At 38.1% G+C, this 26,254-nt stretch overlaps 1 protein-coding gene across 1 annotated transcript in view; it reads right to left on the bottom strand.

Annotated features, from left to right (window-relative positions):
- Positions 1 to 26,254, bottom strand: part of DNAH11 (dynein axonemal heavy chain 11) — a 129,585-nt gene that overhangs the window by 28,649 nt on the left and 74,682 nt on the right. Inside the window, 9 exon segments of the mRNA XM_026843087.1 lie at positions 3,011 to 3,121; positions 3,907 to 4,080; positions 4,551 to 4,652; positions 4,654 to 4,687; positions 5,057 to 5,177; positions 12,235 to 12,385; positions 14,398 to 14,454; positions 14,456 to 14,650; positions 21,140 to 21,226. Of these exon segments, the coding sequence (XP_026698888.1) occupies positions 3,011 to 3,121; positions 3,907 to 4,080; positions 4,551 to 4,652; positions 4,654 to 4,687; positions 5,057 to 5,177; positions 12,235 to 12,385; positions 14,398 to 14,454; positions 14,456 to 14,650; positions 21,140 to 21,226 (1,032 nt within the window).

Below are 26,254 nucleotides of genomic sequence, written 5' to 3' on the forward strand. Positions count from 1 at the left end.
AGTCCAAGTGTACGTAAGTTTCCGCACAGTATACCCCATTTGGATACAGCATATGTATAGGTTAGCAGTTTGTGGAAATGAGTAACTTCAATCACCTCACATATGGAAAAAAGCATGTCAGATTAGATGAAAATACTATTGCTAGCTGGAATTTGCAACACATTTGAATGAACAACATTTTGCATTGGCCTGTGCAAAAAAACTACACTGTAAATGAAACTTCTGAAGTGAAATATTTGGAGGCTGCGTAGTAGAATATTTAAAAACAGTGACTGCACATTCTTCCTGAGATGACATACAACATGTGGACCTAAGAAACAAACACAGAAATATCCAAGAGGAATAATACCTTCAAAACATAATTTAACCAATAATTCTCAGAAATTAAATGATGGATTAAAACGTGAATTACAGACATACATGCATTTTTCAAGTTGTTTCATATATAAAAATTTAATCCCTTTTGGGCATCTTCAAATTTCTGGACTGAGTCACAGCTCAGGTACCTAGAAACAAGAGAAAAGCAAGTTTTCCTGAGCAAGATGTATGCATCAGTTTTTACTGTATCATTATAATACACTCTTACCAATCACTCTCAAGTTTACAAATACATTTTAGCATATATAATATAGACAATCAATAGACAAGTATTTCCTTTTTATTCTTTTACTGAAGTTCATCTTACTGTAAAATATTACTGGATTAACCAAATTTATGCTTTATTTTTGGAATCATGAAATGGTATAGTCTAGAAGGACCTTTTGAGGTCATCCAGTACAACTCTCAGCTCAAACTAGGGTTAACTTCAAAGTTTTCTTTGAACTATCCACAGTTAGCCCCAGGTCTTCCCTAAGCTGCTAATGAATAAACAATAATCAAGATGTATTCATAAAAAGGGAAATTTTTTCATTCCAATATATATTATTCTGCATTTATCAACAGTGAATTTCCCCAGCTATAGTGTTCTCCATTCAGCAACCTCTTCAGCTCTGGAGCTTATTATTGCTAAGAGTAATACCTACCAGAGAATCAAAAATTACAGTTACAGCTCCTTAAAAAGTTCATCGGGTTCATCAGTTATGGTATAAATCAGTTATAAAAATAAAACAGTTTTATTAATAAATTAAAACCCCCAATTTTAACTGGATCCTCCTACCTTGTAAAAGGAAGTCTGGTTGAACATACAATATGGATTTTATAAAGTAGTTAAGAAAAACATTCATGTTGAATGACAATGTGACGACTGTTGGCCTAACACAGGAAACAGACAACTGCAGGGGGAACTGCAACTTTGTCTGTGGTGCAGATTTCTTCCTACTAGGAACTAAGCATAGCAGAGAGTGTTGCTAACCACCTTCAGAAAAATTCATAGGGAGATGAAAGGGGAAGTAAATAAATCTAAAAAGACAGGACTAGATTCAAAGTTAGAGGCGTAATGAACTGCAAGATCACCTAAAACAGGAAAAGGTTCTCTGAGATACCATCAGACAAAGAGCAGAGATACATTAGTGCTCTTCTCTGAGGAACACATTAAACCAACAAAAGATTCGATGAGTTTCAGGGGTGACTGCTGTGTATTAAAAATAACGTAAAAAAACCACAAAACATTAAAGGGCTATTTCTGTTCAAAAAGTAATTATTTGCACTCAATAAACACACATCAGTATAGATATGTGGAATAAAAACCATGCTTCTTTGGTAAATCTATTTTTAGTGTAGATACAAGCTTCACTAAGGCAGATTTACTTTGATCTGAATGGGCAACTTCAAGGTCACAAAGCTAAGGCTGCATCATATAGAGGCAAAATAGATGTTGTAGCAGCTGATGGCATTTTTGCAGTGGGGGGCAGAAGGGCCAGAAGAGTAAGAGGGATGATAAAAGTTTTATTTGGTTACCCATTATACCTGCATCTCCTTCAGAACAAGAAAAAAATTGATACTACAACAACAGGAGAAAACCCAAGAAATTGCTAAAATAAAGGATGAAATCCTCAGATACCATAATTCACAAATTTCTAAGAGTCTCATTAAAAGTGAATCTTGCTCATTCTCTTAAATTATTAAAAGAAAACAGTGAGGATAATCCCCACATTACAGATCTGTTCAGCCTTCATTTATTGCTCGATATCTGAAGTTGTGAGATTTCAGATCTAAATGTTATCATCAAAAAAAGTCTTAAAGCAAGTCAAAGCCTTCTAAATCTAGTTAATGCCATATCTTTTGAACCATTTGAAGCCTTCTTTGCTAAGTAAGGGTAATTAGCCTGTAGCAGAGAAACTCCTTCCAACCACCATCTCCCAAGACACCACAAGATGTCTTTGTTTCAAGAGCACTTTGTGTTGCATTTGCTCTGTTAAATAAATACTTAATGAACAACAAATAATCCCTCTCAAAACTGCAGTAGACATTTTGTGGTAAACGTGGTCTTTGATTCATTTATTACATCAAAAGACATTTGTCAGTAAAAGACTAATCAAAGTTTCTACTTCTATGTGCTTATGTGCATGCATGTGTACACGTGTTCAGAGGTCTTTCAAAAAACCAAAGGAGATTTCATGACATTTTTATGATATGTTTAATGACAAACATAAACACAGACAAGCATGAGCTTGCAAAGCCCTTTCCGGAAGTTATTCCTATATTCTAACAGGTAGTCGTATAAACACTTGGCATATATTCCCTGTAAAAATCATAGACGGTTACTTATATCAACTGTCATTTCATTTTACTAATCTATTGGTTATAATGTGCCTGGACAGCTTTGAGGAAATTCAGTCATTTGTGATGAACAGCTTCATGTGCTACACCAAAACTATGGAATGTTATTCAGTAGATTTGAAGGGAAAATAGTGATAATCCCTAATGAAAATATATCTGTAATACTTGAACCAGAAAGTAATAAAATCAGTAAAGTAATAAAATAACAAAATGAAATAAATAAATAAAACTGATAAAATTTAGTGGGCTCAAGATATTAAAGAAGAATGCTTATTAATCAAGCAGTACTGACAAAAAGCTTCTTCCTGATGGCTTCTAGTTTTTCTGCAGGTGCTGTTAATTCAGCATTTGCCTGGGCCAATGCACAATGTTTTGGCTCTACCTCAGAATACACTTTGAAAAAGACATACAACATAGATACGTTAGACAAGAAGCTGGTCACACATTTACTATAACAGTTACAAATTATTCCTGATGAAAGACTTTCAGATAATCCTAGTAGTCTCTCATAACATATATTTGCTTTAGAGCCATCTTTCTACACAATAGACACACATGCAGAAATTTCTGTCATTAGTGGCCTAAAGACTACAGGAGATTTGATTATAGTCTATATAAGGATATCTTAAGTAGAACTGAATGGATCCTTAGTCGGTCTATTCTCCAACTAAAATTAAATTATATGGATTGCTTTCATGGTTTTAGAATACAAGTGAAAATCAGACAGGCATCAAGCTTGAGTAGATTTCAACTAAAATTGATTAGCTTTTTACTATTTTGGAATTAAATGATAATATGCTATAATACTAGGATGAATGAAGGAATCCTGCTGCCAGGTGCTCAAGAGAATCACAAGTGATAAGCTGTTTTACACTTCAGACAGCCAGACTCAGATGACTGTTTCAAGGGAAACATGTACATCTGGAGAAGAATATTCCCAACTGTTGCATCATAATGACAGCTGAAAAGTCCTGGACAGCCACACCTTTTTTAGCCCTTTTACTACCAATAAATACATGTGTACATCCTGTCAAGCACTGAATATTTCCCACTTTATCTGTGGTTGCCATTACATTCTCTCCAGAACACTGAGATGAGCTTACCAAAACAATAAAAAACTTCAGTAACAGAAATTCTGCCCATCAGGGCTAGTCAAGAGAGGAACTGATATGTATATACCTCATTGAATTTTACTATATTGATGACCCAGGCACAGAGACCAGCTGCTGCATAGGATTTTGTACGAACATAATTTAGGTTGAAATCTGGATCCTTCAGGTAATGTTCCTTGTCAACTTTCAGACAATTCTGAGGAATATGCTCCTTATCATAGCTGATTAAAGCTTCTAAGAAGTCATCAAGCTGAAAGACAATCCTTTTCCGTTTCAGAGAATCAGAAGCTAATTCCTACTTTCATCACAAATGTAAAACTGGAATCCTTCACTAACTCATTTTATTGGAAACATTATGCAGTACAAAGCAAAAATATTGTTTCCTTCAAAAGCTTGAAGTATTCACCCTCATAGACACATTTTGTGATTTTATGATTCACTTGAGGAGTTTGGCATAGATGAGATAAATATCATGAAATTCTGTCCCTTTGACTTTTCTTCTATTTTTGCAATTAATAAATCCCAGTGGTGCTTAGGCTCGCTTGAGTTTGTCACTAAGCATACACAGAAAAGAACAATACAGGGTCATATCTTATCCCCCTAAATTCAGACTGTGAGAAAATGAAGTTGTGATTTAGTTTCTCTTCCTCTGGGTCTCATTCTTAACTATTCATTTCCTCTTTCATCTCAGACATTATGTGATGTCTCACTGATCATTACCTTTCCCATAAAGACTTTTGTGGCTTTCCGGCTGCAGACTTTGGGTATTTTCCCTTTATATGCCAGTAAAACCACTACTGCAGCAATAACATTGATTACAGCCAATTGGTGGGTTGGTGAAAGCTTTCAGTTCTAACCTGAAAAAAGAAGGTCAGAGGAACAGGTACAGAACTGTGCAACAACAGTGGATTTGTTTCACAGAAGCTTTCTGATTACCAGCATATAACTCTCAGCTTTCTGAAGACTTAATATTTTATGTGGTGAAAATGCTCATGACCACACCCCTTCTCTTGCTCTGCAATCGTATGTGCAACTTGGTCAAGTAGGGTGATGGGGAGTGTACTGCCAGGTCAGGTACGTCAGTTGCCAACCTGTTGTTTTGAAGCATGCTGCTCAGAGAAGATGGAAATTTGATTGTGCCTGGAAGCTTGGCACTGGAATGGCCATTTAATAGCCTTGAACTATTTGGACAATGAACAATTTTTTTTTTTTTTCAGACATCAAACTGTATGATCTTTACCTTATTAAGCGTGTCTAAGGCTGATGTAGCAGTAATAAGAGCAGGTTCAGCCTTCAGCAGGTCATCCTCGCATTCTTTCTGTGTCAGATATACTTCTGGGATTGCTGCTACTTATTAAAACAAAAAATCTAAAGATTTATATTGAAAACTAGGACTATAAATCAAATCTGAACTGCTTAAGCGCTCACACTGAGTGTAATGTGCAAACAGATTTAAAAATCCAATATTTTATATTACACATAAAAAAGGCCTCTACAACTCTTGACACTTAAGCAGGTTTATGCTCAGGTCTAGACTCCATCTGTTCTGCATGATGAGAATTAACATATCCTGTTTATACCATCATACTGCAGAAGTCAGCCTCACCTTTGTGCCTGCGAAGATCATGGAACAGATTCTCCTAGAAGCTACACTAAAACACATGGAGGACAGGGATGTGATTCAAGATAGGCATCATGGCTTCACCAAGGGCAAGTCTTGCCTGACCAACCTAGTCTTCTATGATGGAGTGACTATGTAAGTGGACAAGGGAAGAGATATGGATGTCATTTATCTGGATTTCTGTAAGGTCTTTGATTCACCACAACATACTTCTCTCTAAATTGAAGAGATATGGATTTGATGGGTAGAGTGTACAGTGGATAAGGAGCTAGCCAGATGGTCGCATCCAGAGAGTAGTGGCCAATGGGCTTGATATCCAGATGGAGATCCATGAATGGTGTTCCTCAGGGGTCTGTACTAGGACCAGTACTGTTCAATATCTTTATCAATGACATAGAGAGTACGATTGAGTGCACCCTCATTAAATTTGCTGACAACACCAATCTGAGTGGTGCGATTGACACGCTGGAGGGAAGGGATGTGCCATCCAGAGGGACCTGGATAGGCTGGAGAGGTGGGACCGTGTGAACCTCATGATGCTCAACAAGGCCAAGTGCAAGGTCCTGCACATGGGTCAGGGCAACCTCCGGTATCAATACAAGCTGGAGGGCAAAGGGATTGAAAGCAGCCCTGCAGAGAAGGGCTCGAAAGCATTGATGGATGAAAAGCTGGACATGAGACAGCAATGTGCACTTACAGCCCAGAAAATTGAACTGTATCCTGGGTCGCATCAAGAGAAGTGTGGCCATCAGGTTGAGGAAGGTGATTCTGCCATCTATTCTGCCCTCATAAGACCCCACCTGGAGTCCTGTGTCCAGCTCTGGGGCTCCCAACATAAGAAGGTCATGGACCTGTTGGAGTGGGTCCAGAGGAGGCCATGAAGATGATCAGAGGGATGGAGCACCTCTCCTATGATGACAGGCTGAGAGAGTTGAGGGTTGTTCAGCCTGGAGAAGAGAAGGCTTCAGGAAAACCTTATTGCAGCCCTTCAATACTTAAAGAGGGCTTATAAGAAAGATGGGGACACACTTTTTACCAGGGCCTGTTGAAATAAGACAAGGGGTAATGGTTTTAAACTTAAAGAGGGTATATTCAGACTACATATAAGGAAGAAATTTTTTACGATGAGGGTAGTGAAACACTGGAACAGCTTGTCAAGAGAGTGGTAGATGTCCCATCCCTGGAAACATTCAAGGTCAGGTTAGACAAGGCTTTGAGCAACTTGATCTAGTTGAAGATGTCCCTGCTCATTACAAAGTCCTTTCTTTTTTAAAGGTCCTTTCCAACTTAAACTATTCTATGATCCCATGATTCTAAGAGGTGGTGGGCCAGACCCTCAATAACAGCTGAGTTTTGCAGTGCCGGGACTTCCATAAGGCAGCCACTGCTCACGTCAGTGAAGCTCCTATACGCTCTGTGTTAGCTAGCACATGCAGCTGCTCAGGAGTGAAGCCTTGTATGTAGTGAGGATAACACGATAAAGAGCCAGAGGCGGAGGGATGTGCTGGCAAATCAGCTGTCTACAATCATTAGAAGTTATCAGGCTTCTCAGTGACTTATAACCTCATATTGTATCTGCTATTTCTACTAAAGCAGTAGGTTAACCTCTGAATAGCTAGATCACATTTATTCTCATTGCTCCAGAGAGAAAATTTGGTATACAAAGTTCCTTTCTTTCCTGCTGTTCTGAACCATGAAGCATCCCTGCATGTTGCTCTGCCCTTTCAAGGACAATAGCGTGAGACAGGAGATGGAAACCTGCTGACTACCCCCTTTGTGGAGAAAACACACTGAGACTAAAAGAGATGAATAGGAAACAGAATAGCTTTGGATTGGTGTACCAGAAACCATTTTTGTTTGTACTTAATGGATGAATGTCTGTATCATCACAAAGAATCTTTTATCTGGGTTATTATAACAACTGGATAGTCTCCATTATTCTCTGTTGCTCAGTTTTGCAAACTGAGAAGTAAGAAGCAGGTACTGATGCTTTATCTGCTAAAAATGGTTTATACTTCAAATATTCATTTTTCAAATTCTCTTCTTCACAGGCTGCTCCAATTCTGGCCTTGACAACTTTGCCCTATTCTTATTATAATATTAAATATATGTGCACTTAAGCTAATGGACAAGAAAAAAGGTTTATTTCTGGCATACTAAAGAAAATATGGCACTTCCACACAATTTTGGTAGTGCTCACAGATAGATGGTGAAAGGATTATGGACCTCTTAAAGGCCAGTCCAGACTAAACCTCCTTGGTTAATTAACTAACTATTGCTTAGCACAATCTCCTCTCCTTCAAGGTAATGAAGGACAGCACAATACCATCACAGTGTTGTGAGAGGACTATGCGACAGCCTTATACAATTTCTGTTCATTTTTGTGAGACTTGTGTGATGCTCAATTTCTTTCTTGCATAGAACACTACAACACAAAACTTTGCAGGCAATGCTTTCTTTGCCATCTTGATATCTAAGGACATAAAAGAGAGGTACAGCTGTAAGAAGGGTAATGTATATTTATGTATGTATTTTCTTCTTCTAGATAAGCTTTTCATATCTCTTGCTGAAAAATTGCTAGTTTGAAGACCGTCCTAGTAAAAGTACTACCAGCCTGTGTTCAAGCATGTCTGTACGGATGTGAAATACCACCTATCTGTATGGATGCTTTTGAAGAAAGGACCCTGTAAGCTTGTGAAGACACAGATAGTGAATGCTCCTGGTTGCCAACAGAAACCTGGAGATCACTGTGTGAGATAGATACAAAAAATTTAGAAGGACTCCTGTGTTTAGGATTCATTATATAATACTGTAGGATGCAAAGGTGAGAGATTTTGTAATGCAGGATGGGAGACCAGGTAAGCTATCTGTACAAAAAGCTGGGGAATATCAGGGCAGTCTGTTACTTCTGAGGAGTTATCAAACACAGGGGAGAACTCAACAGCTTATACCATTTCAGTAGGTAGCTGCAGGCATTTCATGACCTATGTTCAAATGCAGAAGCTGGAACTAAACAAGAGATACATGGTGGAGAGGAAGTGAAGATTTTTCACTAAGATTTTGAGAGCTATGATCTTTATTTCCTAACTCCACAATTCTTCCTCTTTAAAGGGCTCCCTTTTAAAAAACCAGAGAAAATACCAGGGAGCTTATGGTCAGTTCTAGTGATGCACTGGGGGTTTCTCTAACCAGTAAAATATTCCCTGCATTTTGGGGGTAAATATTTCACATTTGTCAAACCAGCTTCTATCCTTCGGTAAATTTGCCTTTTTCTTTTAATTCCTCAGTTCCAGGACTGAAATCGTAGGCCTCAACAAGGGAGAGAACAGGACAAAAGGAGATAGCCTATTTGAAAACACTGCACCTATTTAATTTCAGGTTTGGAAATTAAATAGATATCAATCCAAGCAGATTTGTAAAAACGTTTATTTTGGTTTAACAGTGGCTTAGATCAGTAACTTTACATCAGCCAGCATTGGTTTTAAGTGAAATCTGAGCACCTACACAGCTTTCTGCCAATTATTTAATTATCTGTTTAAAAGCTGATTATGATTTCACTGGTGAAAATTTATCTGGCAGAGTAACCCTAGAGGGTGTTCTGTATCATCTGCAATTGCGTATTTGGAAGACTATCATACACATTTTTAAGGATACATTCCCTGGGGCTGAAGTTAGTTATATTTGGTTCGTCTTTCTCCTTGTACTTCATGCTCATCTCACTGGCTCATTTCCTGTCAGGTCTTGCTTAAACAAAGTCTAATTACAGAGAAAGAGGATATTACAGTGATAAAGATTTTAGTACTTGGATCAAGCACTATGCATTGGCAGTGACAAGCCTTTGTAAGAATTTAATATCCTAATAAAACATGTTTCTACAACTGTTGGGGGCACTTTCCATGTATATATTTATTACATGGGATGCAAACAGACACTGTCCATGAAAATAACTAAGATTAAAAGTCAATATACATTACATTACAAATGACAAGTTACTAATAAAGTTAAATATTTCCCCTATGTCTTGTGATGTAGCTTTTAGGATGAAATCTTAGCCACATCATATTTTGTTAATTAAATACTGCATATACAGTTGCAGTTTTGGTTTGATTTTTATTTTCTCTAACATGGTTTGAGACCCACGTTACTAAAATTAAGTTAAAGTGAAGAGTTTAGAACAGCTCCTTCTGTTAAAGTTTTTAAGGATGTAACCAGGTGAACAAGTACAGTACATAGTGCTTCTAACATGATATGGCCTTTTCCATTAAAGCAAACAGCTAATTTAAGTCACACAAGTTGCATTATAGTTCTGTCTCTTTTTTCTTATGCTTAGTTATTCGTTGCTTGCTGATGCCCAAAGAAAGCATGGACAATATAATTTTTTATAAGGGAGGAAAAATTAAACAGAGCAGATTGCAGATAAGCCTTAGGACAGTACTTCTCAAATCTACTTCTCCTCACAAAGAGATGAAGGAGCTTTTCATCCCTGACTCCAGAAGTTTGGTCCCCTTCACATCAATAACTTCTACAGTATAGAGCTCTTCAATAAAAAGCTAAATTGTTAGACAAGCTAGAGGCAGTGTTCCCTTCGCAATCAGACCATGAATAGAGAGCTCAAATATACCATGTAAATAAAGAATGCACTTCAGCTGAGGGAAGGAAATCAAAAAAAGATGGTCAGTCTGGATCCATCTTTGCTCCTAATCCTCAGCTACTGTCACTATCACCCATATATCTACACCACGCTCTGCATGTTTTCTTCCTTTGGAGGGGTAGGTCACATTTCAAAAGGCAGTGGCATATGCATCTTCATCTGTAAACCACTCTGGCTGGCATCATTCAGAGCACACAAATGGCCAGTAAAATTACATCAGTGTTAATGCCCACTATTTTAAAACCTTAGCAGTGTCACGTTCATAGTCAGACTCTTGTTGCTTACTATACAGATATGTATCTTTGCCACATTTATGGGGCATCCAGACTGACCCCACTTTTCCTGATGAGTCTGATCTAAAGCGACTTCCACTCTCCACCTTTTCTTAAGTAATGCTTCACTCTAAGGCAATACCTCCAAGGTATTTACTAGCTTAATGTAAAACTCAAAACTCCCTTATAAACTCCAGCTTGAAATCTATAGAATAGGAAAGTCAAAATAATTTTTTAAAGGGTGACAAATTTTAATCAGTTATGAAGAGTATTCACAAATTACTTAGCTGGAAGATGTATTCTCATTCACTGATTTTTCTTTTTGTAATAAAAATTACAGAAGATTAATGTTTAGAAACCATCATCAGCCTTATGAAATAGTTTTAGATTAATGTAGCACAAAATGACACTTTTATTTCCAATGAAAACATTTCAGAAGTGCAATAAAGCAATGAACAGGGGAGTACGGTAATCATTAGCGTCATGTGCTGAACTTTATCCCTGAAACAAAGTGGCCCAAAGATGTGATTATCCCACGATAATCACTCTGTGTGTTTCACCTAGTAGTTTAATGAAGTAATTAGAGTTGCGTTAAGGGTGTATTTTGATCATCCAAATCCATCAAAAGCATATGGAACCAATACAGGAAAAGCACCACTGAAGAGTGTTTGGAAGGATGTTGAGCTGTTGGATCCAATTTGTGGAAGTTTAATTAATTGTACTATTTGGACTTTAAACTTCATAGCAATTTTTGAGTCCTGTATAAGATACAGATCAGCAAAAGGCTGAAGTCCATAATTAACATAATCCAGAGAAATATAAAGGTCCTTACCGAGTCTTCATTTATGTCAGTCTCAAAAATCACTTTTCCCTCAATAAAATTAGGGTGAGACACAAGGTCACTAGAAAAGTATTAAGTATCACCTAATAATAAGAAGGCTTTAAGAAATAAAAGAGAATGAAAGACTATTTTGATTGCTCATACAGTATAGTCTTCCCTGTTAATTAGTATCTGAAAACTGTTTACAAAGTTCTTGGCAACTTGAAGTTTCCATAGCTCAAATCAGGCATTAACAACTCTTATGAGTCAATTAAACATTTTTCTCTGCCATATTGATAAATGACACAATGTACATCAGATCTCATATCAAAATACCAGAGTTGAATATGCTCTTCAGACTTTAGAGGCAGAGGAACTTCATTTTATAGCATTCCATACTGCTGGTGTTTTATTTCAAAAACTGTGCTTATAACAGGAGATGAAAATTTTAGAGTCCAGATGAAATTATTTCTATTCGTTCTGTGGTGAGCACTAATGCATGTGAGCTTCTGTGTTTTCAACATGGATGTTGATAACTAATGTTAATAGGCTGAACTGAGAGCAAAAAGAAGATTCAACACTGGTGACACATATTATTAGGAATGCTATTATAATCTTAAAATTCAAGGTTTGCACCTTGTAATATTACAGGATACTGGAATGAACTTCTGTATCAATTGAGTTGTTCAATTTACCTGGAGCCTCAGAGCCTTTAGAAATCTGAAGAGCTCAGAGATGACTCTCTGACCTTTACTGTATAACAAATAGGTCTGATTCTCAAGATCCACATCCATTAAATGCTTGAATGAGCTCAGTATTTATTGTTCTTTCATCTCATTAAAACAGCTAAAAGGTTGGGAAAAGGCATAATGTAAAGAAAGGTCAAGTGGTAATCACGGTGTGAAATGCTGTTACACGTGTAAGTATAATAATTCTTTAGACTTTATGCTCCCTGGAGAGGAAGTTGTTCAAAACTGTTCACCTAAAAAGGTTTATTTTGTGCTAAATATAGCTCAACAGCACTAAATGGGGAATTAGACTGACCTTTTGCTCCTCTGCATCTGCAGTGGTCTTTTCTTGGATCACTTTCTCAGTCTGAAACCTTATCTTAGCAATCAAAGCTTCAGCATCTTGATTTCTCAGTTGCAGTTCTGTCTCTTGAGAAGCAAGTTTGGATTTTAGATCTTCTACCTACAGGGCAAAAGGTAATGCGTTATTCAGGAGGAAAGGTCCTTAGGTATGGTCTGAAAAGATTATATCACATGAGCCCCAAAAAGCTGAACTGAAAACAAAACTCATGTTTTGTGGGTCTTAGTACTAAAAGCGTTCTCTTTCTTTTTTATTTTGTTTCCATTTGACAGCTGCTTCTTTGCAGCTCACAGAATTTTGTTGATATGAAGAATTTACTAAGAACAGCCTAATTGCTCCCACCAGGGACCCCACAGTTCCCCTGAGACACTCAACTGCTGAGGTTGTGTTTGCAACCAGGTGTCTCAGTGGTTCAACACGGCCCAGCTGCAGCACCTAGTGAAGATGAAAATGTAAAAGCAAAAGGACATTATGGAAAATGCTTAGCAATCACTCTGAGCAGATAATTCCAGCAGAGTTTTGCTGAAAGGTTAAGACAGACTCAGACTGATGAACAAAGACTACCTGTTAGCTTCCTGAAATAGCGATTTATTGCCTGCCAGGTGAGAAATCCATATCAAAACATCCAGTGACAGTATCTTTCCACGTATAAAGGAATTGTTTCAAATACCTGTGGTTTAAATTTCCCCCACCCCCCACCCCGCCCTGTCCCTACAAGCATTTTATCTGGAGCTATTCGTGATAAAAGCCTATATTTTAACCAGAGGGGCCTCTTGTTACCCTGATCTGGGTAGAGGTGATAAGACAAAGAGGAAGAAAAATATTACAGGGCTTGAATTTTCAGCACATGGAAAATGTTGAGGGGCAGTCTTGTTTGGTGGGCTCCTGAAATCTTACAAAACCTACAAAATCTACCTTTTCAAAATTTGGCTACATTGAGATGAGAAGATAAAGCTGTAATACTGAGTTGTAACAGATCACTGTAAAGATCCCAAATTATCTCATTTATTTTTTCAATTTATTTGAGCTGATTTTATGTCTTTTTCTTCCTGAAAAAAAAACCCCTACTAAAGAGTGCTGCATTTTATATTATTGTGTAGAGCTCTAGAGTGCAGGATAAAAATGGTTCAGTGTTTAAGCACCTAGATAGATAGGAGCTGTGGCTCTGTCTGCTAGCACAGCATGCAGCATCTGAAATTGTCAAATTGCCTTTTGGTCAGTGTCAAATCAGAATTCAGACAGAAAGAGCATTTTAGTAATTTACTAGCATGGGATACCATATTAAAGATGGACTTCAAAAAAACAGTCACCCTTCTCTGTTGAGCATTTATTTTTGCAGGTCTCCAGGTGGCAAAGTGGGAATAAACCAGCCAGCTCCCACTATTAATCGCACAGATTAGCAACAAGAGGCAACGTGAGGCAAAGACTGCAACTGAGCATTTCGTTTGCAGTTTCTTATAAAAACATGCAGACTTTTTATTTTTAATAAAAAAATCACTTGACTGTGGCTTGTCTTCTGCATTTTCAAAAGGGATTATGGAACACGTGAGGGGGTGGAGTGGGGGAAAGGCTTCAAAGCAGTTTCCTCTCCCTTCTGTCTCTGCAGACTGACCAGCCACAAATGAACAGACAGAAGCACTGACTGGGTGTGAAATGGCACTAACCCCACAAGGAGGTGACAACAGCTGATGGAAAGGCTCCACACTTGTCCCTCATGCTTTCATTACCCCACAGCTGGTCACTGGCCACACAAAAAATCCCCACACACAGACCTGCATCTTCTCTCTCCATGGCCTGGCTTTTACTGTTGCATCTATTTCCCCTCCCACCCTTTTACTGTGGCCCCACTACACTTCCCTTCCCTCCAGACTTTGTCTTTGCTCAGATGGATGGACCTCTCTTTACAAAGACAGGCTAAAGAGCTTCTACGCAAAGAAAAAAAACACCAAACACCCCAGTTTCCAAAATCAGGCAATTTCAACGAAACACAAAAAATGTCACCCCACAACTAATTAATTTAATGAAAAGGTTCTGTGACAACTTTGTTTTATTTGCAAGAAACCCAAGAGTATTTATACAGAATGAAAGAAAATGTTGTGACTTTCACAGTTTACCCGGAAAGCTCCTGCATTCAGCTTCTGCATGCCATTCACTATCTCCCTCATCTGAGCTAGATGTGACAATATGTCCTGTCATCTCCTTGCTTTTCTTCTCTAGAAGGATCTTAGAAAGCATGATTTGCTCCAGAAAACTCTTTGGAGTGGTGTAATTGTACCAGCTCTCATTACAATTATATTTGGCACTCAGCATACTCACACTGGTGTGGGCATAAGCCATGAAATCACAAATGGAGTCCTGGATGAGTGGCTGAACATACCCAAGGAACAAGAACAAATGAAACCATAGGAACAAAGAAATGTTTCCAGAATTAAGTGTATCTATATAAGTCAGAGAAGGTTACATTTCTAAGGATGGTTTGTTCACAAAACTATTCTCCAGTCTATCCTAAACATAATTTTGTCAGCATGTAAAAACATTAAACCAAAATGATCCTTCCTCAACTTTTTTGCATGTAAATTAACTAATTCTGCACTGGCATTCATTAAGTTTTCATCACTACAGAAGCTCAGTGCTTCAACATACTTTTAAAATAAATACTCCTACAAGCTACAGCCAGAGATTATATCAGTCACTATACTGCTGTGTGAAGAGTTAATACTATACAAATTTTCTATTTCACCTCTGGAAATCCTGTTTAAGAAAAATCCTGTATGGGTTAAAGAAATACAATAAAATGGTTACTCTAATCACACTGATCCCCACATGCCTTATGTATCATCAAATTCCTGTTCAGAGTAAAGTGCATTTATGCCATTAACTTCTGATTAAATGGAACTGGACTCCATGATTTATATTTCTGAAGTTGTACAAGTCCCTGCTTATCTCTGCTTGTCAAAGTCAGCGATAAACTAACATAACCTGTTACGAGGGCAGGCTTAGACTGCTGTGGAGCAATTCTGAAAGCTGAGTCTCTACATAGCATAAAATGTCAGAAAATCAGCAACCTTTCTGTACTGAGGAGACCTTTTATCAGTTTCAAGGGGTATTTGACTGGAAAAGTAGTTATGATTTAATGGAGTTCAGAGTCACTCCAAGCTGTGACAGTTGACACCCTTCCCTACAGTGCCACCCAGGCATCAAACTGCAAAGTATACCTCCAGCTCCAAGCAAATCTCAGCACACCGCAGAAAGGATCCCAGAGCAGTCCTGGGGTGCCAGGGAGCTGAGCTGGGTGCCACACAGTACTGCATGGGGCTTCTCCCTCATCACAGGGAGGAAAGTGCAGCTGTGAGACAGGAATATTCTTTTCACATACTATATGATAACCAAAGCAAGCTAGGCATATTTAAAACAGCTCCAGATGGTCATTTAGTCATGCATTTCTGAGCAAAAATGCAGAAGTAAAATGCTTGTCTTTATTCACCTCTCACAGCAAAAAGAGACTAGTTCCAGAACTAAAGCTCAAAGGTCCTTTTTCTAAATTTTTTGAAAACTGAACTAGCAAATACAAGATACTACTACACTACTTTGAATAAGAGTATACTTCTCCAGGATAAAGGTGAAATAAGAAACGCCCCAAATTAATTTTTGTTTGTTTTAAAGGACTCTATCTACCTATATTACTATAATATACTACCTATATCACTATAATATACATATACATGTCTAAGCAAGAGTATTGTATGCAAAATTAACAGGGAAATACTAAGGAAACCCATTTAAACTCCATCATTGTAACTAACTTCCATTTTGTCCTCTGTGACTTCTAGCATGCTTAAACTTTATAATTTGTGGAGTCACATCTCCCTCATTTTAATGATTATTTATTGCATTCTGTACAAGATGAACCCAGTTCAATTAATCAAGGGAAGCCTAAAAATCAATTAATATGAATTAAATGAGCTACACCAACTCTTAGGAAAGTCACACATAATTTACCAAAGCATTGTCAATAATGCTTAGGAAACTTTGGGAAAATTGCTCATGAGTGGCTGTTGAGGCAGCTAAATGTTTTAAGCCTGCATCATTAATATTACAATCAGGTTGATGCAGAAAGACTTGCCATTTTTCTCAGTAAGAAACCTCATTATTTTCTCGTGACTTTTAAAAGCTAGTTTAAAAGAATACTTATTTCACCTATGATTACAAAAACAGAAATTAAAACAAGGACTAAATAAGGAATGATTTGCATTTAGAGAAAGCAGAAATAAATTGCTTTACAAATAAAAAAAAAATCAGAACATCATTACTTGAGGCAAAGCTAGCATACATTCATCTCTAAAAAATTGTTTGTAAAAGCAAGGCTAGTCAGCAGGAATGGACATTTTATGCAGATTTGAGCAGTGCTTGGCTTTCAGCTGAAATGCATTTCAGCCTTTTTCTCCTTTTTTCATTGTTTGTGACACATACGCACCCTGCAGTACAGCTCTTCCTAGCAAAAGACAACCTCCTTACACATGATCCTTATGAGAGGTCTCTACTCAGCAGCCCTGAAAAGCCCTCTAACAACAGTTTCATTTGTAAATCAGTGAGGGAAGAAGTGGGTTCCGGTAGAGCTGGAAGTGGCCTGAGACAACTTGTCTCAATGGGGCAAAATAACTATTGTTATCGAGCTTAACAAAATGGCACAGCATGGGAGACACGCCGAGCCAGAGAGCAGCTGGTTGTAATTCACACTGGTTTTCAGAAAACACTAATCGTTCCCGAACAGACCTCTTTGAGGATTGGTCTTCCCTGCATTTTCAATTTGTCACTTTCTCTTATGATAAGGTCAGCAGTGACAGCACTTCCTGACGTTAACAGCTGTGGCTTTTAAAAGGGTCATTGTGGAACTACTAATTGCAGTAATTTCATTAGCATAAATTATTTATTCTGCCATTCATTTATCTCCAGGTTGTTTTTTTTTTTTAATACTACATTGTACTTTTCAATATATGCTCATTCAGGGTTGTAGGCAAAGGAAATTATTATTGCTAATTTAGCCTTCTTTATTAAAAAAAAAGGAAACAAAAAACAGTTGATGCAGTAACAAAATCTGATTTAACTGCAGTTCACTAGAAAGCATAAAGTAGCTTGCAGCCAATAATGAAGATTAGGCTGGTACAAATCAAAACCATTCAATAGTCCTAAAGACTACTGAGCAATAAGCCTATATACAATCTGAAAGAAAATATAAGGGTGAAGTCTGTTCATTTGTATGCAGTCTCTCTATTCTAGGCCTTGGCTGACTGACTTTTAAGCATGCAAAAAAACCCCAATACAAGTTACAAATAGAGTTTAGACAGTTTTGCCTGTGTCCTCCCTATAACTTTCCTCAGGATGTAAAATAAGTTATTACTAAATGGAGAAATCTTAACTCCTCATAGTTAAGTTGAGCTAGCTGAAACATGCCAAGCAAACAGCAAAAAAGACAATGTCACTGATCTTGAATGCATCCTGCAGGCAGTTATCAAAACTGAGAATAAAACCAAGCTGGTATTTGTCTGAAGGGGATGGGGGGGACAGTGGGGAGTTTAAGAGGCAAGGGGAGAAGGCAAAAAATGTTACTTCCTGCTGCTTCTTGGCCATACCAGATGTTGTAAAATACTTTGGAGTACGATAAACTAAGAGCATAATGAGTTTATCTGTGGTATGTTTAACAGTGTGCGTGCGCTGTTTGGTGTTAAGCAGCTGAGAAGCAGCATAACAAGACAGCAAAAGCAAGGCACTCAAAGGAGATAGCAGAGATGTTCACTGCTGTTATCTTCAAAGGGATGGATAAAACAATCCTCGTTCTTTTATTCTGTACTCAGTGCTGATGTGTGACACCCGCTGAAAGTAAGGGAGATTGCCTGTCATGTTGAATATAGAGACAGAGACGTTATTTTAAAATACTGTAGATCACGTTTTATAGCAAATGAGGTATGAAGTCACTTTTTTAAGCTTGTTAAGCTCAGTACATGGACTTCAGAACTGCTGCACAGTGTTCTTTTGTTGTGCTCTTTTAAAATTAAGTTTAGCAATTTGAGTATTGAAACAGAAGAGGGCTCTTTCCCTTTCTTTTCTCCCAAGAAATCAAAGACATCCAAATTGATTAAATTTCTGATACTCTCCATTTCCCTCACACATCCTTGAACTCACTGTCTTGTTCTTAACCCCCACACTAACCAATGTCCTGAGTGAAAAGGGGCTCACGGGACTTATTTTCAACTGGCACCATAATTAGGCAGGATCCCTTGTTTTTTCTGTTCAGATGCTTTCACCCAGGCCAGAAGGGGCATTCACAGCATCCTTCAGATCACATACTGATGTTGCACCTCACCATCTCCCTGCTGAGCTCAATCTGCCCCCCTTTCCCTGGATAAACTGTATCTTCCAGAAAAGTGCCTAGATTTGGTTTGAAGATAAAGAGATAGAGAATCCAAGACTTCCTTCTCAACTCCAACAGCCACCATGAATTTTTCATCTTCTCTCAACACTTAAACCCAGAAATTTTCCAGGTTCTTTTAAAGCAATGTAGATATGATGTCATATTTGTATTGAAGTTTTAAGAGGGAAAATAAAAAATAATTATCTTAACTTCAAGCTAGGCTAATTAAAAATAATCTGTAATATTGTTATACAGTGATGAACAACAACAACAACAACAACAAAATCTATCAATTCCTATTGCTGTATTTTTTTAAACTCTGAAAAAGGACAATTAAGAGCTAAGCATCATTTATGCTAAAATAATCACTCAGCAATAGACCTTGCACTGCTCATCCTAAGGGACAGCATGATGATGGTATGTTTCAGAAGTCCAGTTGGTCCATGAGCCCTGGCTAACAAGATTTCTCTACTAAGAACAAGCAAAATATTTCCTGAAATATCTAAAATTGAGCAAGTGAAATGATGTATTAACACACCAGCACTAGAGGTGAGAGGAAAGGAGACCACCTCCCATAAATCTGTGACAGAGAGGGGATGACAGACTGCAGCTAAGATTCCCTCTTCTTCAGGGTGGTCGTTTTCCACCCAGCCCCTCTCATTCTTTTGATATCCTAATACACCTCTGCAGCTCTCCTGGCCTGCCTCCCTTTACTGCTTTTCTGTGATCATTCTCCCTTCACCTCCCTTTTGCTCCTCCTCAGACTCTTTGCTGTACACCTCTCCTACCTTTCCAGTTCAGTTTTGCTTTTCTTCTCTCTTGAGTTCCCCTTCTCTCCCCCCACAACACTGTCATAGTTTCTCTGTTATTTCAACACGTCTGTTCTGGGTTCACTTTTTCCATAATTTTGAAATCCTTCCCCTGTCTCCTCCTAATAGTTTTTGCATACTGCTGTCTTGTCTGTTCGTCTTCTCATCGGCTGCACACGCAGATATGACTCAGGCACTCACTACTGCCTTATGTATGTTGATGACAAAGAAAGCTTGACTCACTGTCAATAGTGTCATGTTATTTTGTTAGTTGTCATTTATTTCACTTGCTGGGAACTGAACAGAAAAGATATTTACCAGGAGCAGTTAATGCAAATGTGAAGAAGAAACTCATCAACAGTTGCTTGGCTCAGTGAAATCTTTGCTAAATATCTAAAAAATGAATTATATAGGAACATAATGCTTAAATTTAAAAAAAAGTTTAAAAAACCCAGAAAAGATTTTCAATATTAAAAGCCTAAATTCTGATAACCAGATGTATTTTCAAAGAAGAAAAGTATAAGTAGTTAGGGATGTGAAAAAAATAATATATTTAAGTCAAAAGAAATTCTATTCTCTTTTCTCCATGTAATGCTATCAGTTTCTTTCAAATAAATGGCAATCTGAAAATTGGTATCACATTAAGAATTAATGAAAGTGGATATCATACACCCCCGCCCCAGCTCACCAGACAACAGATTACCGTAATAACACTTTAAATCTCTCATGAGCTGTTAAAAAGCAGAAGGAGCTGATGGAAAATATGAACGACGCGGATTTGCAAAAATCTCTCTTTCCCTTGCAGCCCTATAGGAGGCATCCGTATGCCATGGGAGAGCGGGTACAGCTCCCTGCAGCCGCAGATGCCCGCGGCCCCTCTCCCTCGCACAAGCTGTGGGGAGGGGAAAGGCCTGTGGGATAGCCTGGAAGCAGCCCCAGGCATCCCTGCAAGCTTTCCCTCTCTTTCGGCTACATTTCACAATGACCCCCATGTATTTTGTATCGGTCTGAATGTAGGAAAAATGCTGTAAATGCATCAGTCTCTTATGCAGAGCTTTGCCCAGGGACTGATGCTACCACTGACTAAAATCAGAGAGTTCTTCCTTGGGCATTCCTGAAATCCTTAGTCTCTCATGAATAAAAATCCTCCTATACAAATTCCAAATATAATAGCACTCTGGAATGAAACTACTGCAACTGCAATTACTGAAGAAAAGTAAATCTTTAGATCTATGTGATTTACTTCATCAACAAATACCTGAGCAGCGTCACTGCCAGCACGGCAGTGTCCCACCCACGCTGGATGGGACAACAGAGGCAGCTTGTTAAAACTCTTAGAATAATATGTGAAAATTCATTTTCCTTGAAAGGAAACTCACTAACGCATGATTGCTTCTTTCTAGAAACAAACAACTCACACTACAGATCAATAATGAACAAAAAGACTAATTGTCCAGATATTAAAACTCTAAATGCATTTGCCATTTGGTTAGAGGGGAAATTTTCACCTTATTAGTTGCTGAACAGAGAGAAAACTCTTTAGTTTGCCTGAACTGTGTGCACTGCAGTATTTCAGCCTCACTTGCTACAGCACTAGTGAATATACTTAGCTGTATCAAAAAGGGTTAAATAAATTCAGTCAATAGCAGTGCAGTTAACTATGGCTGGGAACTTCCCAGCTTGCGCTCCCAGCGTGGCACCGGCGGGAGAGAAACACAGAACGACCTTCGGAGAGGAGGGAAGGAAAAGGGAGAGAAAAGAATCACATGGCAAGTTGAGGCGATCAAAGACAGGCATGCAGTGAACCATGGCCTGGCACCGGCCAGCACACTGCTGAGGCTCCAAAACAAATTTGGCAGCTAATAAACTTCGTCAGCTAGGATATTACCTCGGGCAAACAGGTTTTACTCCCTTTCCATAGCACAAACACAGCACACTTGCAGCTTCCTTCCCCTATCTCCATGTTGGTATCAGTTACTCAGTTTGATAGCTATAAATAATAACGCAGCCACAGGGACTGGCTGGCACACAGACAGCCAGAAGGCGCACGTTCAGCTGGTCACGGTGGCACAAACCCAGTTCTTGAGTTGCTAAGTCTATTCAAGCCACTTCCTGCCATTTTAATACACACTGCAACCCCGTTAAAAGAAAGAGAAGAAAAGGAGATCTGGATCTTAGTTTGTATGTGAATTTTTAAGGACTATTCTTTACAAAAGTGGAAAAGGGTGTAAGAACAAGAGTAGGGTAAAATATTCAAAGGATAATGAATCTGTGATTTGCTGTCAATATCACCAGGCCTACACAAAGCAACTCACATCTGGGAAGGAAGGGTTATTCTAGCCTCCCAGTTGTATCTGTGGGCCTACTTACTGCATGTGCTTTGGGGATTTTATTTGCTTTTAGCTAATTAGCAAAATGACAGACATCAGGCTGTTAAGACAGGACTGGAGTCTCTCCTATATGCTTCTTAAGAAATCAGCTATTTTTGCCATACAGGGCTTCCCAAACCATATGGCATCGATATTGTTAATTCCAACAGAAAACATCCAAATGGTATCAGAAGAGTTTATCACTTCCCCAACAGCCACAAGAGTCAGGACAGAGTCCAGTCAATCATGCCAGGGAAGTGACAGGTTGATTCTGCCTCTGAAGCAATCAGGAACTGACATTACATATTAAGGGAAAACTGGATGAAAAAGAAAGAAGAGCAGAAAATTGAAAAAGAAGGAAAAACAGAGTGAAGAAAGGAGGAGGTTGACCTGAGACAACACTGGGTTTTAAAGCAGAGAGGAGCAAGAAAGTGCTGAGGAGATAGTAATGATGGAAAAAGCTTCTATGGTATTTGGAAAGAAGATTACATGGAAAATGGAAAAGACTTGCCACTATCTCATAATTTCAAAAAATACATCTCTGCACTGGAAAACACAGGACAACAATTTCTGCAGTTAACCTTTAGTTATGAACAAAGATGAGTAAGTTTCAGCAGAACTAAGTCAAAACAAGGAAATCTACCATTATTCAGAAAACCCTCTTGAAGACAAACTGTTTCTTGGGACATTTACACCTTTTTTAAAGCTTGGATTTTATGCTAAATCACAGGGTATGTCCTTTTTGCATTCCCATCCTTAGGAAAATCAAGATATGGCCTCTGGCCACAAACACTGGTCTCACAAAAACTTCTTTCTCATGGTTGCACAAACTGAGTGGGATGTTGAGATTATCCAAGGCTTCAGATCAATGATACCATTTTCAGAAGGCTGTTATGTGGCCAAGCGTAACAGCAAGAAAAGCACAAGTGGTCCCTTCTGTTGGGAGCCGTGGTGGAAACAGAGGAGGCAAAAAGCAGAAGATGTGAAATTCTTAAAAAAAAAAAAAAAAAAAAAAAAAAACAGACAGACCAGAAAGAGAAAGAAGCATGGAAGGCAAACAGAAGCAATGATAAGTCTCCCATGTTGTGACAGACAGGAAGAGAAATGATGCAGACTAAAATATTAAATGGGGCATAAAAGAGAAGAATTCACTGAAACCTTTACTGGTGAGTGAATCATAAATATTCCATAAATTAGAGCCCCCAAGCCCATGCTTTAGACTCCATGTGAAGTAACTGCACGTTCCACTATTTTTTAGTCCATTTACTTCTTTATATTTCTAAATAGAGGATATTCACCAATACCTATTTCATTTCCAGCATGCTTACCAGCTACCCTGAGATACAAGAGCTCATAGCACATTTTTTCTCTGTCTTGTGGAATGGGATGCAGAGGACTATTTCATGTTAAAACAGAGTGTTGAATTACTGTAGTTATTCTGGTCACCCTACTGATCTCGTTTACTGTCAGAGAAAAGCACCCCTCTTCGATGAATGTAAACATTTTTCTAACAACAGGTGATTTGCACATTTACCTAGGAAGTACTTAAGAATGTGTCAGGAAGAGAAACCATTGGTTTTAAATCACTTGGGACCTTTGACTCCTGCAAGCATTACAAACAGCAGTGCATGCTCTCATATTTGCAAGAAACTAATGTTCCCCATCTTCAAGAATTTAGGCAGAACTGTAGACATCCAGGCAAAAACACAGTGGAGTTCAGGTTGCCTAGGGATGTTACAATGACAGGCCGATCCACAAGTTGGTCTAAAGTACAGAAGAAAATGCCATCTACTTTGAACGTATTCAACATGAAGAGGCAAGTGGCAGAAATGTTCACGTAGAAATCCATTCTAGCCAAGTGATGAAAATGACACTAAAACTGTACAAAGACTACAGAAAGATCTTGGAATTTACCACAAAATTTTATCATGCTGATGAGAAAGAAGGGCAAACAGAGCAAAACCATTCAAAAATCTCTTTAACCTAGTAGTAAGCAAAGGACAAGAGGTAATGGCCTCAAGTTGCACCAGGGAAAGCTTAGACTAGATGTCAGGAAGCATTTCTTTCCAGAAGGGGTTGTTAGGTGTTGGAATGGGCTGCCCAGGGAGGTGGTGGAGTCCCCATCCCTGGAGGTGTTTAAGAGTCGGGTCAATTTAGCACTGAGGGATATGGTGTAGTTGGGAACTGTCAATGTTAGATTAATGGATGGACTAGATGATCTTCAAGGTCCTTTCCAATCTAGTTGATTCCGTGATTCTGTAAAAAAGACAATAAATGGTCTCCACCCCAAAACTCTGAATCATAGAAGAAATGTACATGAAGAATCTGCTAGGTCCGTTTTGCAAGTCTCAAAGACCTTGGACACTTCTGTGAGTTTTCTGAAATTTCTTCTCTGTTATACCACGTATCCTTCAGTTAGACACTGTCTCTGCCTCTCATTCATGTCACCTCATTTTCTGATAAAATTATATGTTCAGTTATAATATCAGAGGCATGGCAAGCAATGTTGATGCTTGGGCACCTCATTTTCTCCTCTCTTCTTCCATAGTAGCCAACTTCTCAGACCTACATACCATCCCTACTACAGCAGCAGCAGTAATAGAGAGCCTCGAGATATCTGTCCCTGCTTTGATGTGCTTCTCACAAGTGTCCTTGATACAGCACCTATCACACTTCAAAGTTGCAAACCTTACACAGTCTTGCTAGAAGTTACATCTTTTACACCTTCCTACACTGTTCACATTGCTCATATCTGGACTCAAGTCTCTAAGTACTGGACTGCAAGAAGAGTTCAAATCAAAGTCTTGGACCATTTGCCAAACACAAATTAGAATTTGGTGCTTTCCTTAGTCTTGTACCTTAAGTAATATTTTAACCTCCCTAAATATTAAACATTTGTTTGTATGGAATAATTACTATTTATGTCCTATTTATATCAATCTCATGTCGAACTTTTGGATAGAGGAAGCATCTTCTCCCCTATGTAATTTGTTAGGAGTGATTTTGAAAGAACTACTTGTATCTATAAGGAGCTGAATTAGTTTACATGAAGTGAAGATTCCTGGAAAGATAATACTGACTTTTCAGGATTGTTTACTTTTAACTTTACCCTAGCATCTAAATTCTGGATTTACTAAGTCATACCCAGACTCATCTGTTCTCTCCTTGCCCTTGGCCACCCTTTAAAAAAATTTTTGAAAATTTTAAAGAGTACATTATAGTAGTTTATTCAAATCTTTATTCTAATCTCACATTTATTCAGCACGGTACTACTGGAGCTCATGTGGATAACCACAGGACGCAAAAGCCTCTCAACAGTTAACTTCCATAACAAATGAGTAAGGAACAGAAGGCGAACAGAGTGACAAGTGAAAGCAAACAGGAGAGAAACAGTTGAAGCAACAGCACATCTAGCACAAGTTGCTAAACATGGTAAGCAAGTCCTAGTTAAAGTCTTTGCAAGGAATAACAGGCACACACTTGGTCCTACCAGGATTATTCAGCTGGAAATCCCAACCAAGAAAAAGGAAATATACCTGAGTAAGTGCCCTGGACTCAACTGTTGTAACTATACTGTGAACATTCCTGAAAACAGCTAGTTTAAAGACAGGTGAACTTTGTATACATGAAATACAGGTATTCCAATCTTTTGCCCGCAATGCAGACATATTCAAATACCTAGTTGTAATTTCACAAGTGCAGATTACAAACCAGAAGATAACAGTTGAAAAGAACTGCTATGAAGGCTAAGAAGAAATCAACTGGATGAGAGGATCCGCAAAAGCCAATAATAAAGAAAACAGCAGCAGATCTGAATTCTAGCAACCTTGCAGAGAACAAACAGAAGCAATTAAATCCAGTTTAAAAAGTAGTAATAGGAAAATTAGTTACCTACACACAATCTTTGTACTTTTGTGTCAGGATGAAGTTTAGAAGAACAATTTATCAAGCCTTCAGTAAATTACTTATTGGAATAGCTAGTGTTAGAGTTCAAATTCAAATACACTATTTATAATTTCCACCTCTTTTCTCTAAAACACAAAGTTAGAATTGACTGATTTTTACTATATTATATTGTTAGGCAGGAAATGCCAGTACAACGCTAGCTATAACACCCTGATTACATAGCTATGTATTTGTTAATTATTTTACATGAGTAATTATTACTGACTACATTTTGAACAATCTTTGCTTAAGCAAGAAGGTCATACGTTGAAAACATTTCTCTTCCACCAAGGCCGTAAACGACAGTCTAATTTCACAGAGAGGAAAAAAAAAAAAAAGGATAGGAAATGCTTTATGTAAGAAATGCTTCATTTCTTTCAAGACAACCAGGATATAAATATTACAGTGAGGGTATTTCACATAGTAATAGAAAATTTAG

The sequence above is a fragment of the Athene cunicularia genome, assembly GCF_003259725.1.
Source record: "Athene cunicularia isolate RWA chromosome 2 unlocalized genomic scaffold, athCun1 chr2_part1, whole genome shotgun sequence".
In the NCBI taxonomy this organism is placed as follows: domain Eukaryota; kingdom Metazoa; phylum Chordata; class Aves; order Strigiformes; family Strigidae; genus Athene; species Athene cunicularia.